This window comes from Polyergus mexicanus, unplaced genomic scaffold (assembly GCF_030449975.1).
Source record: "Polyergus mexicanus isolate NDT 795.1 unplaced genomic scaffold, iyPolMexi1.0 SCAF_19, whole genome shotgun sequence".
Lineage (NCBI taxonomy): Eukaryota > Metazoa > Arthropoda > Insecta > Hymenoptera > Formicidae > Polyergus > Polyergus mexicanus.
Window position 1 is genome coordinate 3,870,874 of NW_027223339.1, and position 15,790 is coordinate 3,886,663.

General features: G+C 34.7%; 1 protein-coding gene across 5 annotated transcripts; it reads right to left on the minus strand.

Annotated features, from left to right (window-relative positions):
• Positions 1-1,214: 1,214 nt before the first annotated feature.
• Positions 1,215-15,224, minus strand: LOC138941431 (protein fem-1 homolog A-like). Of its 5 annotated transcripts, XM_070311074.1 has the most exons (11): positions 14,875-15,224; positions 13,632-14,130; positions 13,421-13,450; positions 11,612-11,920; positions 11,141-11,504; positions 11,008-11,068; positions 10,733-10,915; positions 10,381-10,629; positions 9,881-10,006; positions 9,559-9,798; positions 1,215-4,566 (listed from the first exon to the last, which is right to left on the minus strand). In XM_070311074.1, the coding sequence occupies exons 2-10, from the start codon at positions 14,074-14,076 to the stop codon at positions 9,577-9,579; spliced, it is 1,989 nt and encodes a 662-aa protein (XP_070167175.1). In that variant the 5' UTR covers positions 14,077-14,130; positions 14,875-15,224; the 3' UTR covers positions 1,215-4,566; positions 9,559-9,576. The 5 variants fall into 5 exon arrangements, with proteins under 5 accessions (XP_070167175.1, XP_070167174.1, XP_070167176.1 ...); XM_070311073.1 differs by lacking the exon at positions 1,215-4,566 and having other exon boundaries at positions 8,590-9,798; XM_070311075.1 differs by lacking the exon at positions 1,215-4,566 and having other exon boundaries at positions 8,590-9,798; positions 14,854-15,224.
• Positions 15,225-15,790: the final 566 nt, after the last annotated feature.

Consider the following 15,790-nt stretch of genomic DNA (forward strand, 5'->3'; position numbering starts at 1 on the left):
TCAGAGTTTGGGACTCCCCCTCAAAATTTGTTAGTTTGTTTATCAATTGGTTAGTTGCAGAAATATACAGTTTGTTATCAACGGCGAGATTTTCCACCATCTCGTGTCATACAGGGATGTACCGCAGGGCTCTGAGCCCTCTCCTCTTTAATATACCTCTAAATGCAACCTATGTCTCTCCAGGGATTGCCGAGTAATCCAATTCGCGGACGACATAGTCTTTTAAACGAGATCGTCGGATCTCGGTTCCTCTCTTAGATCACTGGAGAGTTCGGCTGGCAGACTCTCGCAGTTCTTTAGTACCAGAGGCCTATCCATTTCTCCGGCCAAATCAGCCCTTATGGTTTTTAGTAAAAAAAAAAAAACTAATCTCCTAAACCTTTCAATTAATCTGAGCGGCAGAACTATAAATCCCATCCAATCGTACAAATTTCTTGGAGTCTATCTGAACTCCACTCTCAGCGGCAAAAAACATACCCATTATGGTATTTGACAAACAAATGCGAAAAGCTTTCAAATATATTGAAATCACTGAGGGGGATTTGGTGGGGAGTGGACCCCGAAATCCTTATTTGCGTCTTCAAGGCTCTTGTCAAGGGTTCAATCGAATGTGGCTCCTTTGTGTTCCTCTCTCACAACTCTGGTTTAGTGGAGCTTTTAAAGAGAACTCAGCATAGGGCCCTTTGCCATTGTGTGGGCTTGAGACGGACAACCCCAATCAACATAGACTATGCGGAAACGGGTATCAGTCCTATTCGACATCGCTTTATATTTCTTGCATCGAAATTTATTCTGAAATCCTTTGCACTAAGAGATAATGTTCTTATTGAGAAGTTTTATGATCTGCAGGCAGCTATATTCAATAACAATGGTCTAATTTCCACCGAAGTCATCAATCCGATTCTGTTTCGGTGCGCATCGAATTTAACGTATTGTTTCCACTGGAAGTAGAATAGAAGCGAGGAAGATTGATATTTCAGTAAAGCCAACTTAACTTTTGCATGTGAATGTAAATAAACATAATTCTTGACAAATTTCTCGTTTATTTTCCATTTTGATAATTAATACGAACAAACAGTAACTGTTACGAACATCGACGTATAGACTACATATCGATTATATATTGATGGTTACCAAATAATGAAAAATAAAGGTTGGCACCATCTACTTTCAAACGTTTCCACCGTCTAAATTTCGCTGCCACTTCGACAAAGCTTGTAGATCAAAATGGGACTGAAATGAATGCAGTCAGTCATATTTTCATCGACTTAAATTTGGTTCTACGTCGCACTAGGTGCGAATTAATGCTTCGGTGGAAACTAGACTAGTGATAGATATAACCTATTCAACAGATTTCTCCTATATCGAGCCTTTTACATGATAAAAAAATAAATACAAAATCGCTTCTTTCTCTAAAATCCCTTCATACCTCTTTTCTTCCTACGAGACCTTATCCTTTTCCCCTTCTTCTGAAATCACCCTTTAATCGGTGATGGAGCGTATCAGTCGTGCCTATCTCATTTGACTGAAGGCAGACATCTCATTTTCACGGACGCCTCCAAGAAAAAATCTAGCGATTACATCGGAATTGGGTTTTTTTCACCGACCCTTCAGACTCAAAATATGTTTAGAATTGATAATAATTCCTATCTTCTCAGGAGAATGTATTGCCATCATCTATGCGGTGGAATGCGTCCTTGAAAATCATGTCGAGAGAGTTACTATTTTTTTTGGATTCCCGCAGTGTAATCGACATCATTTCTTCTAGTAGAATTTATAGAGATTTCAATTATTTAATCCTCGTTCTTAAAAACAAGCTGAGGTCGGCCTCCCTCCAAGGAATTGACATCATCTTAGTATGGATCCCTACTCACGTGGGGATCATGGGAAACAAGACAGCAGACCTTCTTGCCAAGAGAGCTGTGAGGGAGGGTGAGCCATCGGAATATCTTCCTTCTCACACGGACTTTTACGCACTGGCTCGGGAAAGATATTGTTGCGTCCGCGGATCGAAATCGATATAACTCGAATCCGCGTGACACAACCGACACTCGCGTACTACAAGTAAATAATTAACACTCCTTTGAAAGAACGAAAGGAACTTTAATATAATAACACAGAACACTATTATACAAGGAACACAGAACAATAACGGTTATCGTAATCTCGAATACGTCCGCCCGGAATGGCATCTGTCGCGAGACTCTAAGATGGCCGATCTCTCTCCAGATGAATCCCGTTGTTTAACCACAACCCTTAGCAACGTTCTCCCGGAGACGGGTACAGCAGATTCAGGAATAACGGTCACTGACGAACCGCAGGGACGCAACACTACTCCCCCTCTTCAAGATTGTCGTCCCGACAATCAATGGTAGAAGGGCTCTTCTAAATTAAATGGGTTGATCGTTGTCCTCTTCTTCCAAGGCGTTGACTCCAGGGTGCCTTAATGACTTCCTGCTCTACCCTGAGCTGCTGCTACAAGAATATACAGGATACTGCCATCGAACTCGCTTGACAAGAATATCCAATGTCGATTCCAGGGTACAAAAACGGTTTCCTGCCCTACCCTGAGCTGCTGCTGCAGGTTACCGAGCACCGTCAAAATCCAGAACCCAATCGACTTCGATAAATCTTGAAATTGCAGTAGCTGTCCCCTGTTCTTCGCCTGATTTCCGGAAATATCCAATGCTGCCGCATCTCCGCATCTCAACATAAGGGAGCGAATCTTCGGACAAGAAGGGGGTAACACCTGTGGACCCACCGTCCTTCTAAGAGGACACCTCAAGTCCCTGTCTCGGCATTCGCCCTTCGTCCCACGGGAAAACCACGGTCAAAAACCGGGGAGAGACAGTCTTCAATGATGGTCTTTGAAGAACAAATTTCGAAAGAAGATTCTATAAAACATCTTCTTCAATTCTTTAAGAAAAAAAAAACAGAAAGAAAATTAACAAATATCAAGTAACATAAACCATAAATCGGGTTTCGGATGTGATTTAAATCTGCCTTTAATCGAGATTTTCAATATTAACGACACACTCCAATACCGCACGCGCCTTTCCTCTAAGACATGATACGAGAGCGACGCTTTTCGCAGCGTCACTCCACCTATTTGCTCGCGCGATTAACTCGAATTGTGAGAAGAACTCCCTTAGCGGAACAGTCCCGTCAAAAATATCCGGCTTTAATTTAAAACCTAATTCCGTATTAATATGAATTGAATTACGCGCGTCTCTCTCAAAATTAGGCGTAACATTAGGCATAAAATTTCTGTTAATAGAGCGACTTAGCTGGTTGTTATCATCCAGCAGACGAATCCTCTGCTCCATTCCACGTAACGCTTCGTCGCGTTGGCGCAGTTGTGCCTCAAATATAGCTCGCTGCTCATCGTGTTGGCGCAATTGCGTCTCAAAATCGGCTCGCTGCTGCAATCGCTCCTCGCGTAGCTCACGGATCTCATGCATCGCTGACTGAAGCGTAACTGTTTCCAATGATGGTCCCGATGTTGTAGCCGCCGTTGAAGTCAGACGACTCCTCTTTCTCGTCGTAACTCCTGCCGTCTGCGAATTTTCCTGTTCCATCTCCATTTTTATAGACGAAAAAACACACAATTCTCCAGAAAATCGTCCACTCCGTTGTATCCCGGACGAGCCCCCAAAATGTTGCGTCCGCGGATCGAAATCGATATAACTCGAATCCGCGTGACACAACCGACACTCGCGTACCGCAAGTAAATAATTAACACTCCTTTGAAAGAACGAAAGGAACTTTAATATAATAACACAGAACACTATTATACAAGGAACACAGAACAATAACGGTTATCGTAATCTCGAATACGTCCGCTCGGAATGGCATCCGTCGCGAGACTCTAAGATGGCCGATCTCTCTCCAGATGAATCCCGTTGTTTAACAACAACCCTTAGCAACGTTCTCCGGGAGTACAGCAGATTCAGGAATAACGGTCACAGACGACCCGCAGGGACGCAACAATATATATCAAAACTACAGGAGATTACCTGCTTGTTTTGGCGGGACAGAGGAGTTCTCAATACTTCAACCTGGTATCCGTCCATTTCACCTGATCCGTGGTTCTCTAAATTTGACCTCGACCGTTATGAGGTGGCAACTGTTGCCCGAATTCGCTCTGACCATTACAATCTGAATTTCAGCCTATACAGGTGCAACATCGTAGACTCTCCGGCCTGCGACTGTGGTGCCCCACAGCAAGAAATCAATCATGTTCTTTGGGTTTGCCTAGTCTCTCTGCTCATCGCGGCTCGCTCCTCTATTTCCTGGAACAATGCTTGGGGTTTCCCCCTTCCTACGACATTCGCGTTCCTAAAACATTCTTCCTATAAGGTCATCTCGTTAGTCTCTTCCTTTTTACGTGCAAACGACATTTCTGTGTAAATTGATTGTTTTGAGTTTCGCTCTTGCATGCATGCGCTGACTTTCTTGCTTTGAAACCTATATCGTGATGGCTCAATCTGGCAGCATGAACGGGGAATAAATCTGTTCTTTGCCATTAAATAGAAGAAGAAGAAGAAGAAGTATCCAGCGTCGTCGCTGATCATCCAGGTACAATCAAAAATAGAAGTACGTAAAATATTAATTATTTTCAAGCAGTATCTTCAAGTAGTAATATTTTACAGATATACGCAGATAGCCAAGTTTGCCAGATCACGTATTGCAAATTATGCATTACATATTATATCGGTAGAACTTCGGCAGCAGCCGCGCATGATTTGCCGTTTCAATTAGTGTCGGCAGAAATGCAGCAGAAAACAAGCAATCTTTGCATTATTTTATGCTACAAAATTTAAGCAGAAGTTCTTGGCATAGAAACAGTAGATTTAAGGCTCCTGAGTAGTTGCCGCGGCTATATTGGAATGATGACGTCAAAAGCGAGAAATGACACGCTGAGAATTCTTGCGTGCCATTTTTAAATAAAAAGATATTTTAAAGAAACAAGACTGCAAATCGCTTTAGTATACTCCGAAAACTAAGCTTTTCCTTTGATAATTAATAAATAACTGTAAAATGAGTGTCAAAGTAAGCCTAGTCATACGGGAAAACATGTAGTTTGACAGCTGTCGAAAGAAGTGGAAAATGTTCTTTTTACATAATACTTAACTTGCTAAGCTTAGTTTTCGGACAATTTTATAAGTTTCACAAATACGTTACACATCACAGCATTAGCATAAAATGAATAATTACGAAATGGCACGCAAAAATAATTTGGGCTGCCAAAACGTCACTTTTCACGCCTCATAGTTCATCGATTTGCAACGTGAGGCGCTGTATAAAAATTCTGACATATGGGTAACACGCTGGTAACTTGTAGCTAACATGTAACATATATATAGTATATATCTTTTATATATCTATTATAGAGTGTAGTACTCTATTAGAAAAATACTTGAGCAAAGGAAGGGCGCAATGCTCAGCCATGTCCAAAAACATTTGATTTAATATTTAAATAATATATTTTCTTATATACAGCTCCGTTAGATCGATTATCGAGAAGGCGACGTAGCTCAGGCATTAAAGTGGGTGACTACTACGCATCAGACCCGGGTTTAATTCTTGTCCCTGGCACTTTTTTCCTCATTCTTTTTTATACAATCTAACAACGAATATTTATTCATGTAAAATAAAGTTAATTAAATTAATTTTTTTTTTAATTTGCACTTTCGGAAGGCAATTTTCTTTTAATTGATTCACGAAACTGGGCATAATTTTTGTTAAACTTACAATCTTATTATTTTATACATTCTATCCGATATAAATAAAACGCCACTATTTGAACATAATTATAATTTAATACAAAATTACAACAAGTAATTACGACAAGTATATCATCCGAATAATTGTAACCGATCTGTAGAGAATGTTGATGTTAATGATAATAAGGATGAATAAGTTTTGACACATTTGTTTGTAATTTTGTATTAAATTATAACTATGTTCAAATAGTGGCGTTTTATTTGCTTCATTTTATATCGAGTAGAATGCATAAAATAATAAGGTTGTAAGTTTAACAAAAATTATGCCCAGTTTCGTGAATAAATTAAAAGAAAATTAAAAAAAATTTAATTTAATTAACTTTATTTTACACGAATAAATATTCGTTGTTAGATTGTATGAAAAAAGAATGAGAAAAAGAGTGGCAGGGACAAGAATTGAACCCGGGTTGGATGTGTGATAGTCACGCGCTTAATGCCCGAGCTACACCGCCTTTTCGCTAATTGATATAACGGAGCCAGATATATGGAAAGTCATATTGTTTAAATCATTTTCTTGGAAATGGCTGAGCATTGCGCTCTATCCCTTTGCTCAAGTGTTCTTCTAATAGAGTACTACACTATAAAAGCCTTTTTCAATTCGGTGATCCTAAAGTTGCGTCCTCTCCTGCTAGTCGCAGGAACGTGCACATCATAAATATAATAACACAATACTTTAGTAGTAGAGGTTCTCATTAAAATTTTCTATTCAATATTTTATTTTGTATTAATAACAAAAATAATTATTATTCTATTATTAATTACGTATATATACGTTTTATAACAATTCAAAATATTTATGTTTTATAGTTATCAAAGTATTGTGCTATCACATTTGTGATACGCACGTTCTTGAGACTAAGTGATGCGTGAGCTAAAAAATCCAACCAAAAGTTACATATAAATCCCAGTTCACTTATATCAGTGCTGCTGGGATTTACTTGCACATTTCGGCCCGATTCCGTGGCTCACGCCTATTGCCCCCCACTCACCACTCGTGCGTTAGCAACGAGTCGCCAGATATGCGTAACTAAGGACAGCGACGCTTCGTCTCAGGACCGTTTAATGTAAGAATGCCCAAATATAATAATAAGACAATACTTTTCTAAATACAGCGCGAAAATTCTTAGAATTAAAAGTATTGTCTTATTATTATATTTGGGCATTCTTATATACGGACGCTCCTGAGACAAAGCGTCGCGTTCCTTAATTACGCGTATCTGGCGACTCGTTGCTAACGCACGAGCGATGAGTGGGGGACAATAGGCGTGAGTCACGAAATCGGGCCAAAATGTGCAAGTAAATCCCAGCACTGACTTATATGATAAGTCGTTGAACAGGGTTCTTATTCCTACCGCAGCATCTTTATTCCTATATCGCCACCGTCAACTCGGAGTTTCACGGTGACTACTCAGGAGCCTTAAAGTATTACATGTTGGCACAATATGTCAACAGAAGCTAAATAAACTGAACATAACATGACACATCATGCTATATCGGCAGAATATCGTTAGAAATCAAATTCATCTGCAAACTTGGCGTAACGGCAGAAATGCTGCAAAAATTAAGTATGCGCTCCCATTTCAAAAAATAACAGCAAAAACACAGCATGGTCTGTTGTCATAAAATAATGACAGAATCACATCAATATTAAGATATGTTATTATATATCAAGTTATAGTTCTTTCGTTTACCGCTATATGACATATCTATCTCGTATTCAAGTTTTTGTTACAGGCAAATATAAAGACTGCAAAGCATGGTCAACAAGATTAAAAATATGTAATGGTTCCTGCACACAGGACGCGGCAAGCGTTGCTATACCATATTTCAAATATCTATTAATAATCTTGGCATTGTAAATAATGACAAGCAAAGAACCCCGTACTAATCATATGGAAAATCTGTCCCGGTCAAATCAATTGGGTTTTACATATGTTGTAGCTTATGACCTACTGAACAAAAGATTCACAAATAATGTCACCAACTAACAGATTTTGTAAAACCCTACTATGTTTGTTTCAAACATTTTTCAAAAAAATCAATACCTTCCGAGATTTGACTATTCGGCAGTCCGAATTTTTCATGTTTGACTGTTTATAACTCGATAACTGTCCATTATTGAGCTTTGTGCCCATTACATCTTTTGTTCAGTAGGTCATAAGCTACAACATATGTAAAAACCAATTGATTTGACTGGGACAGATTTTCCATATGATTAGTGCAAGGTTCTTTAAACTACAAAGCATGCTTAAAATAAAATATATTCAGGAAAAAAAGAAATAAATTTGTGAGCAAGACTAGTAAGTCTCAATAATTAGAATTCGGATGTTAACAAGTAAATCTGAATGGCACATATGAGATATGTTATTTGTGTTCATTGCAAGAGAACAAAATTCATACCAGAATCCATACACTAGACATAAAAATTAAGCAGTATAATAATTTTTGCATTAACAATTTTTCCACTTACAATTTCATATTATAAAGCAAAACTGGCTACGAGAAAAATTTTCTCATCCAGTAGTATATTATAATACATTGGAATAAAATATCCAGTAATAGTCTGTAGCACTCTAATACAGGTATGCTGTATTATAGTGCTATAAAATATAGCTATTTTTATGATATTTAACTTTCCGATGCAATATCAACAGATGATTCATCAACATCTGAATCATGAAAAACATTCGTTAGCATTAATATAAAATATAAAAGCACTTTATATTACAGTTACTATACTAACGATTAAGGAAATGGAACCATTGGATATTCTACTGAAAGTCCATTTAATAAAATCTTTTCATTTTAGACAAGTGTGTATTTATAAAATAGTATCACATGCAATAATAGTCAATATTTTCGATTATTTTAAATCTAATCTTTTAAATAGATGACGTAATTAATAAATTAGATTAAATTAGAATATAATAAATTGTAGTTGATGTGCTTTTTTCCAGCAAACTTATTATTTGTGATATTTTTTTCAGAAAGAAAAGCCTGACGATTCTGGAAAAACTAGAAAAACTAGAAAAATATTTCTATGATAAAACGTCATATAGGTGCCATCTCTTTTACTTTGTAAACAGCACAGTATGGCTGTGTTCGAGAAGCACGGTTTCAGCGCTATGAGCGTGCTCTGTCTTTGTTATTTATTGAAAGTTGAACAAGAACAGAGTACGCTCATAGTGCTAAAAGCCGTGCTCCCCGAACGCACCCTGTGTAACAATATTTAAGTACAAATTTCTCTCAAGCATTTATGATTTTTCAAAACGCTGTGTAACAAGAACTTCCAATACTTAATTAAATTACGCGAATCGCTATACGAATGTATTAAAAAACAATGTTTTATATTGCAAAATATTTAATTGGGAGAATTAGTTTTAGTTAGAATAGAAGCATTCTCTTCTCATTCAGTCTTTTAATGCTTTAGAAACATTTGTATGACACCATTATTGGTATGCTTTTTGATGGCAAGATGTTAACAGTATAGTTAGCACTCTAAAAATAGTACTTTCTTTATAATTAAAGTTTCGACATTGGTATGTATATTTCACTATTTTATATTATATATATTTCTCTCTCTCTCTCTCTCTCTCTCTCTCTCTCTCTCTCTCTCTAATATGTTTATAATTAGAATATAAATTATATAAATTAGTATATATATCATTGTGTTCATCATTACACATGAATCCTTTGATATTGTCATACATTTTGGAATTATAATAAAATATCTCTCAATAAGTATAATATAATTTGAAAAAATCATTCTTACTATAAATTATCATCAGTATCATTCCCTGTGAAGTCCTAGGAAATGGCGTAATGTAATAGGCAATTCTTTACTGCAGATTCCGTATTTACAAACAGCCTGCGCGGCTTGACACTGAAGACTAGTATAATTAAGAAGATTCACGTTATTTTGTGGATTAGAGGATATTAGTCGTAATGGTGTATCTCCTGCTCTATTTGGTGTATCTAAGTGTGCGCCATAATCCAACAACAATTTTATCAGCTGTTTTAAACAAATTCTTAATGTGAGCTGTAATATTTGACTTGTAAAACTATAGAAAATATATAAAGAAAAGTATACTTACAGCATTGTGAAAGTTATATGCATTGCTTGCTATATGTAAAGGGGTTGACCTTAATGTATTTCTAGCATCGATGTATGCTCCACAATCCAAGAGCAATTTAACAACATCCAAACGTGGAAAAATTGTCTGGAAATATTCATCAAAATATTGCATATGTATTTCATTTACTGTCTAATGACGCAGCCGACTTTTCGGCTAATAAAACATATTCGCGAAGTAATAGTTTTTACTATTACAATTGAGAATGAAGAACTCTTCAGGTATTAAATTTTAAAGATGCAAATAGAATTTTACTTTATTCTTCATTTAATTTTAAGAATTATCAAATTTTATTTTGAACATACTAGATAATTTTAAGTTTATATTGAATATAATAGAGAAGTTGCTTTTATACTTATTTATGAAAATAATTAATATTGAAAATAAAAAGATTTACAAAAAGATGATCTACTGTAAAGCTTTAACTCTTTTGATACACATGAGTAAAAGTTCATACTTACATGTATATCATCGGCAGAAGTAAAATAACTAGAGTTAATTGTATTTGAACTAGAAACACAAAGATGAAGAAGTGTGTCGTCTATATAAACAGATCTGGGATTTTGTTTCACTAAACCATGGACTAACTGGTGCATTAAAGTTTTCTGCTCATCAGATTTTGCTTTTTCTACTAAAAGATAAATAAGATGTGTCACACACTTCAGAATACGATCATAATTGTCTCTCTGTCTCTTATGCACAGGACGTTTCTATAATATAATGTTAATATAATTAACATATGTGTACAACAATCTATCTCAACAGCATATATTATTACTTATAAATTATATAATATGCACAAGTCATACATACTTCCAATAACTGTCTAGCTTCCGTCAGCTGGCTAGAGAGTAATTTAAATATCGCTACTACATCGCAAAATCTCGGTTCTTGTCTTTCTCGATTACGATCTATTACTTCCAATGTTTTTTCATTCAAATCCACCATAAGCCTTACAAGAGCTTGTGCAGTGAAACAGGTATCTGCATATAAAATCTAAAAGACCGATAGAATTTATTTTTCACATATAGATGGAAAAATTGTATACGCATATAACTGCGCATCCGACATTTTTATGTTTTACATACCGAATCCTTTTCAATTCTAATTTCTAACACTCGATGCCACAAATCTATACATTGTTGATATCTAAAAAGAAGAAATATTACATGCATGTGATTACATGGAATTAAATACGTTTCAGAAAGATTGGACGAATACCTTAAAGAGTCTGCATATGATGCACCTCTAAACATCAGTCGAAAGAGAGTATCTTTGTGATGTGGGCCTAATATCCTTTCACATATCAATAAACTTTGTATTCTTATTGCATCTAAATCGAGCGAAATGGCGTTTAACTCTTCCACGGTTGAAAATTCCACGGTGTTTCTGTAAGTCTCGCGTTTTGGTAACACAGGTCTCTTTGGCAAAGGCACTCCATCATTCGAGTTGACTATTCTGAGGACCATCGCGGCCCTCCAATATTGTAATGCCATATGTGTATCGCTATGATCATCGAAGAATGTGGATCCTATTAGCTCGTTTGCATCTGCCAATCTATCCGTGGAATATGATACGTTTTCCACTAAATCATGAATGCCATACATCGTAATTTTAATCAATATAAATCTGTATCTTTTATCATAGGAAAGAAACGCTAATTGTTACAATATTGCATTGAATCATTCTTACCTAAGTATTCGAATATCTGAATGGCTCCTTTAAGGCAGGCAGTCTGGAGGGCATCATCGTTATATCGAGATCTGATATGAGGGTCCGCATTATGTTCTAAGAGCAATTTGGTAGTTCGAAATCTGTGTTCCTGAATGGCATAATGTAAGGCAGTTTTGTTCTGAATATCCGTGGCATTCACATCCGCGCCATGTTCCAAAAGAAAAGTGCACAACTCCACACTTTGTATAGAATTTATCAAACATGTTCCGCCATTATAGTTTGCTTTTAGTATATCAGCGCCATTTTCCACTAAATACAAGACAATGTCTGAAAAATAAATATATGATTTACATTCAAAATCATTCTTGTTAATTCAGATAACCATCTATACACAAAATAATCACTAATTAAATGTAAAGATTAAAATAAATATTTTAGAGAAAGAAAGAGAAAAAGATGAAAATTGTGCAAATTGGAAACTTGCACATTGCTTTATCATTTTATTTCACTCACAAAGCTTAAGCTCTTTAAAGCAAGCAGGTTTTTCAATTTTGGCTACCTCATAGAGGAAGGTCTCTCAAAATTTGCGAAAGTTACAGTATGTACAAACATTTCTCAAAGAATTCAAAATTTTATAAAAAATGAACCCTTTCATTGATACTCACCAAATTCAATACCAACCTTTCTTTAATAATATCTTATTCATGTAAAAAAAAAGTTAACCTGATATCTTTAAAGTTGCAGTAGTTATAGAGGTTGTACAATGTACATTCCATACAAACATACATACATACATACATACGTATATACATACATACATACATACATACATACATACATACGTATATACATACATACATACATACATACACACATACATACATACATACATACACACATACATACATACATACATACATACATACATACACACATACATACATACATACATACATACATATAGACATTTTAAAAAAATATGATTTTTCGACGTTTTGGAACATTCTAAACACATTAGTATAGAAAACCGGAAAAAAAATTTTGTCATGAAAATAAAACTTCCTTTATAAGGAAGCAAAAGAAAAGGAGTCTTATTGTTAGTAATTAAGGATTAATGTAATATCGTACCGCGATACCGAAATAAATAAGGCACTTTCCGTGTAAATCATTTGGAATACATTATGTGTGTGATAGTAAAAACAAAGATCAACAAACGATTAGATTCGCTGAAAATTAGATGCGTGATCTATACATTTTTATAATGTTGAATGAAATAAATATTAGACATTAAGTCTCACATTTTGCTTAAATTTCTTACATTGTTTTTTGTGATCTTTCTCTATCTGTCATATATTATTTCATTCCAAATGCAAAAACGAGATCTATTAAACATTACAACTAAACATTATAAAAAATAAATGAAAATAAATTAAATCTTTGCATGCTTAGATTTGACCTAGATCTGCATATGATTATATTTTTATATCAATTTGACAAAAATACATTCATTCAATTCTGAAATATTCACTTATTTTTTACAATTTGATTGCAAATATTATATATATTACTGCACTGTTTTTATTTAATATTACCTTTTTTCATTATATGTCTTTCTGCTGTTACTATAACATATTATTTTATCTTTTTTAATATGATATGTAATCGGATTATTTACAAAAATATTTAATTCAAATATAATGATATAGAAAAATACATAATGCTTCTTAAAAGAAATATGACATATTACCTCTTTGTTTACTTTGTTATTTTTTACAATTTGATTGCAAATATTATATATATTACTGCACTGTTTTTATTTAATATTACCTTTTTTCATTATATGTCTTTCTGCTGTTACTATAACATATTATTTTATCTTTTTTAATATGATATGTAATCGGATTATTTACAAAAATATTTAATTCAAATAATGATATAGAAAAATACATAATGCTTCTTAAAAGAAATATGACATATTACCTCTTTGTTTACTTGCCCTATCAATTATATTTTGCATAATTGATATATAATTTGTTACCCATATGTGTCATGAAGCATGCAGATCTAACAGGAGTAGATCCAGAATCAGAGACTGCATTCACATCAGCTCCATGGGATATAAGGCATTTTATAACTTCCAAATTCCCAGATACCGCGGCGCACCATAATGGCGTGACACAGTGAACTGATCCATCATCAGGTACTTCATACTTTCCTCTTTGTTCGATGTCGGCGTCGCATTTTCTTAAAAGATATTCGACAATCTCCACATGTCCCCTCTTGCAGGCAATGAACAATGGAGCACAGCCATCTTTCATATGAGATACAATTATTTTTCGCTCTTCTCTTTTGTATTTCTCTAAACGATTTCTCATAGCATAGGTCAATTGCGCTCCTGGTGCCAGATATTTACATTCGTCCATAAGCTCGAAAAATAATCGATCCATGGAAAAATTCCAACGATCACTATTACTAAACCACATTGCCCACTTTCCGAAACGATTTAGACGTTATGATGTTTCTTCCGATTCATAAAGCTGAAAAAAAATTTCATTTCTAGAAATGTATTTATAAAAATTCTCTAAAATACACTGTGAGAAAGCAATCAGAACAATTGTGAGCAAACTGATAGAGAAATGTTTATTATAAAATAACAAAATACTAGATATCACAATGGATCACCAGTTGTAATATCCACTCCATGGATATCACAACTTGTGATCCATTGTGATATCCACTCCATGGATATCACAACTTCAGTCAAGCATTTGTTTCAATTCATGCTACTTATTTAAATAATAGATACATTTTTGCGTGTGATATTATGAAGGAAAAGATTACTGACATAAAATTCGAGAGCAAGTAACAAAGTATCCTACGTATGTATGTGAATGTATTTGATACATATACAATCCCTTATTTTTTCAAGATAGCATCTTGGGCGCGTTCCATTTAACGACCGCAATGCTCGCAAGTACCATCTGTCTTTGTTTAACTTTCGGTGAACAAGGATAAAATGATATCGTGAGCGTTGCGATCGTTAAGTGGAACGCGCCCCTTGATGCAAAATATACAGAAAAAATAAAGTCAACAGCCGCTCATCGATTTTTTTCGAGACATTTATATCCGTAAGATTTAAGAAAACATTTAAAAATAAAAAAAGCTTTGCTACACACTTGTAAATGTCCAGACGCTAACATATTTGTATATACATTAGTAATAATCTATGCATTCCTATTAGCGTGTATGTATATACATACACGTAGCAAATAAAATATAACCTTATTCAAAGCTATGGGTGTTTATGTTCTTCTTCTTTTTCTTGTGAATAGCACCGGGCCTGAGATACACAGGCCCACACAGCCAAGTCGATATAAATAGTGCTAATGTTGTAGAGATCAAGTTGTGAGTTGGTATCAGAAATTTTATTTAGATGCGAGTTACTGATAGAACGCTACAGAAGGAATTCCTCTTTAAAAGAGGAGAGTAGAATTCAAAAATAAGGTCCAAAGAACACACGCGTTACGTGAACACGCCCGTACTCGACCAAGGCCGCAACGGAAATATGGTGTGTTTACGTTTAGTAATCGGATTAATCGCAGTTATATCAACCGACTAGGAAAAAAGTTCCCTAGACTAATCGGATTTGTAAATGTGTCTATGGAGCGATTGGATTAGCTCATTAATAAAGGACTGTAGAAAAGCACGAAAATTTCACTCGTACCACAGAATTTTAAAAAGAAATAGAAAAGTAGGTATATGTATGTACTTTTTGTTACTCTCATAATAATTAACTTTCATTCTCCTTCAAATGTATATTGAGCGATAGATGTATTAATGTTTTATTGATATATTTTAGAAAAACAAATAGACTATAACCTCATTTCACTCTGTTTTAATATCTTTAACATATTAATTTTTTAAAATAATATTTTTTTCAGAGGTAATTGCAAATGGATACAAACGAGGAAAACATGTTTGAGCAGAAACAGTTCGGTATGTATATCGTAAAACAAAGTTTTTATTTTAGTTGTTCTAGCTAAACTGATTATATTAATAAACTTTGCTTTGAAATATATTCCATGTCTTTGAAATAAGAAAATGTTTACTTTGCAAAAATATCTTTCATATTATACGGAAGACATTAATGTAATTATTTTACTAAGTTTCTTATTTTTTCACAGAAAACTATATATA

What these genes read in the sequence shown, in the direction of transcription:
- LOC138941431 (XM_070311074.1), bottom strand. Translation starts at nt 14,076, where the DNA reads ATGTGGTTTAGTAATAGTGATCGTTGGAATTTTTCCATGGATCGATTA. An exon ending in AAGACATATAATGAAAAAAG is followed by an intron (nt 11,921 to 13,420) that starts GTAATATTAAAT and finishes TTTATTTTTCAG; the next exon opens with ACATTGTCTTGTATTTAGTG. An exon ending in TCATATGCAGACTCTTTAAG is followed by an intron (nt 11,069 to 11,140) that starts GTATTCGTCCAA and finishes TCTTCTTTTTAG; the next exon opens with ATATCAACAATGTATAGATT.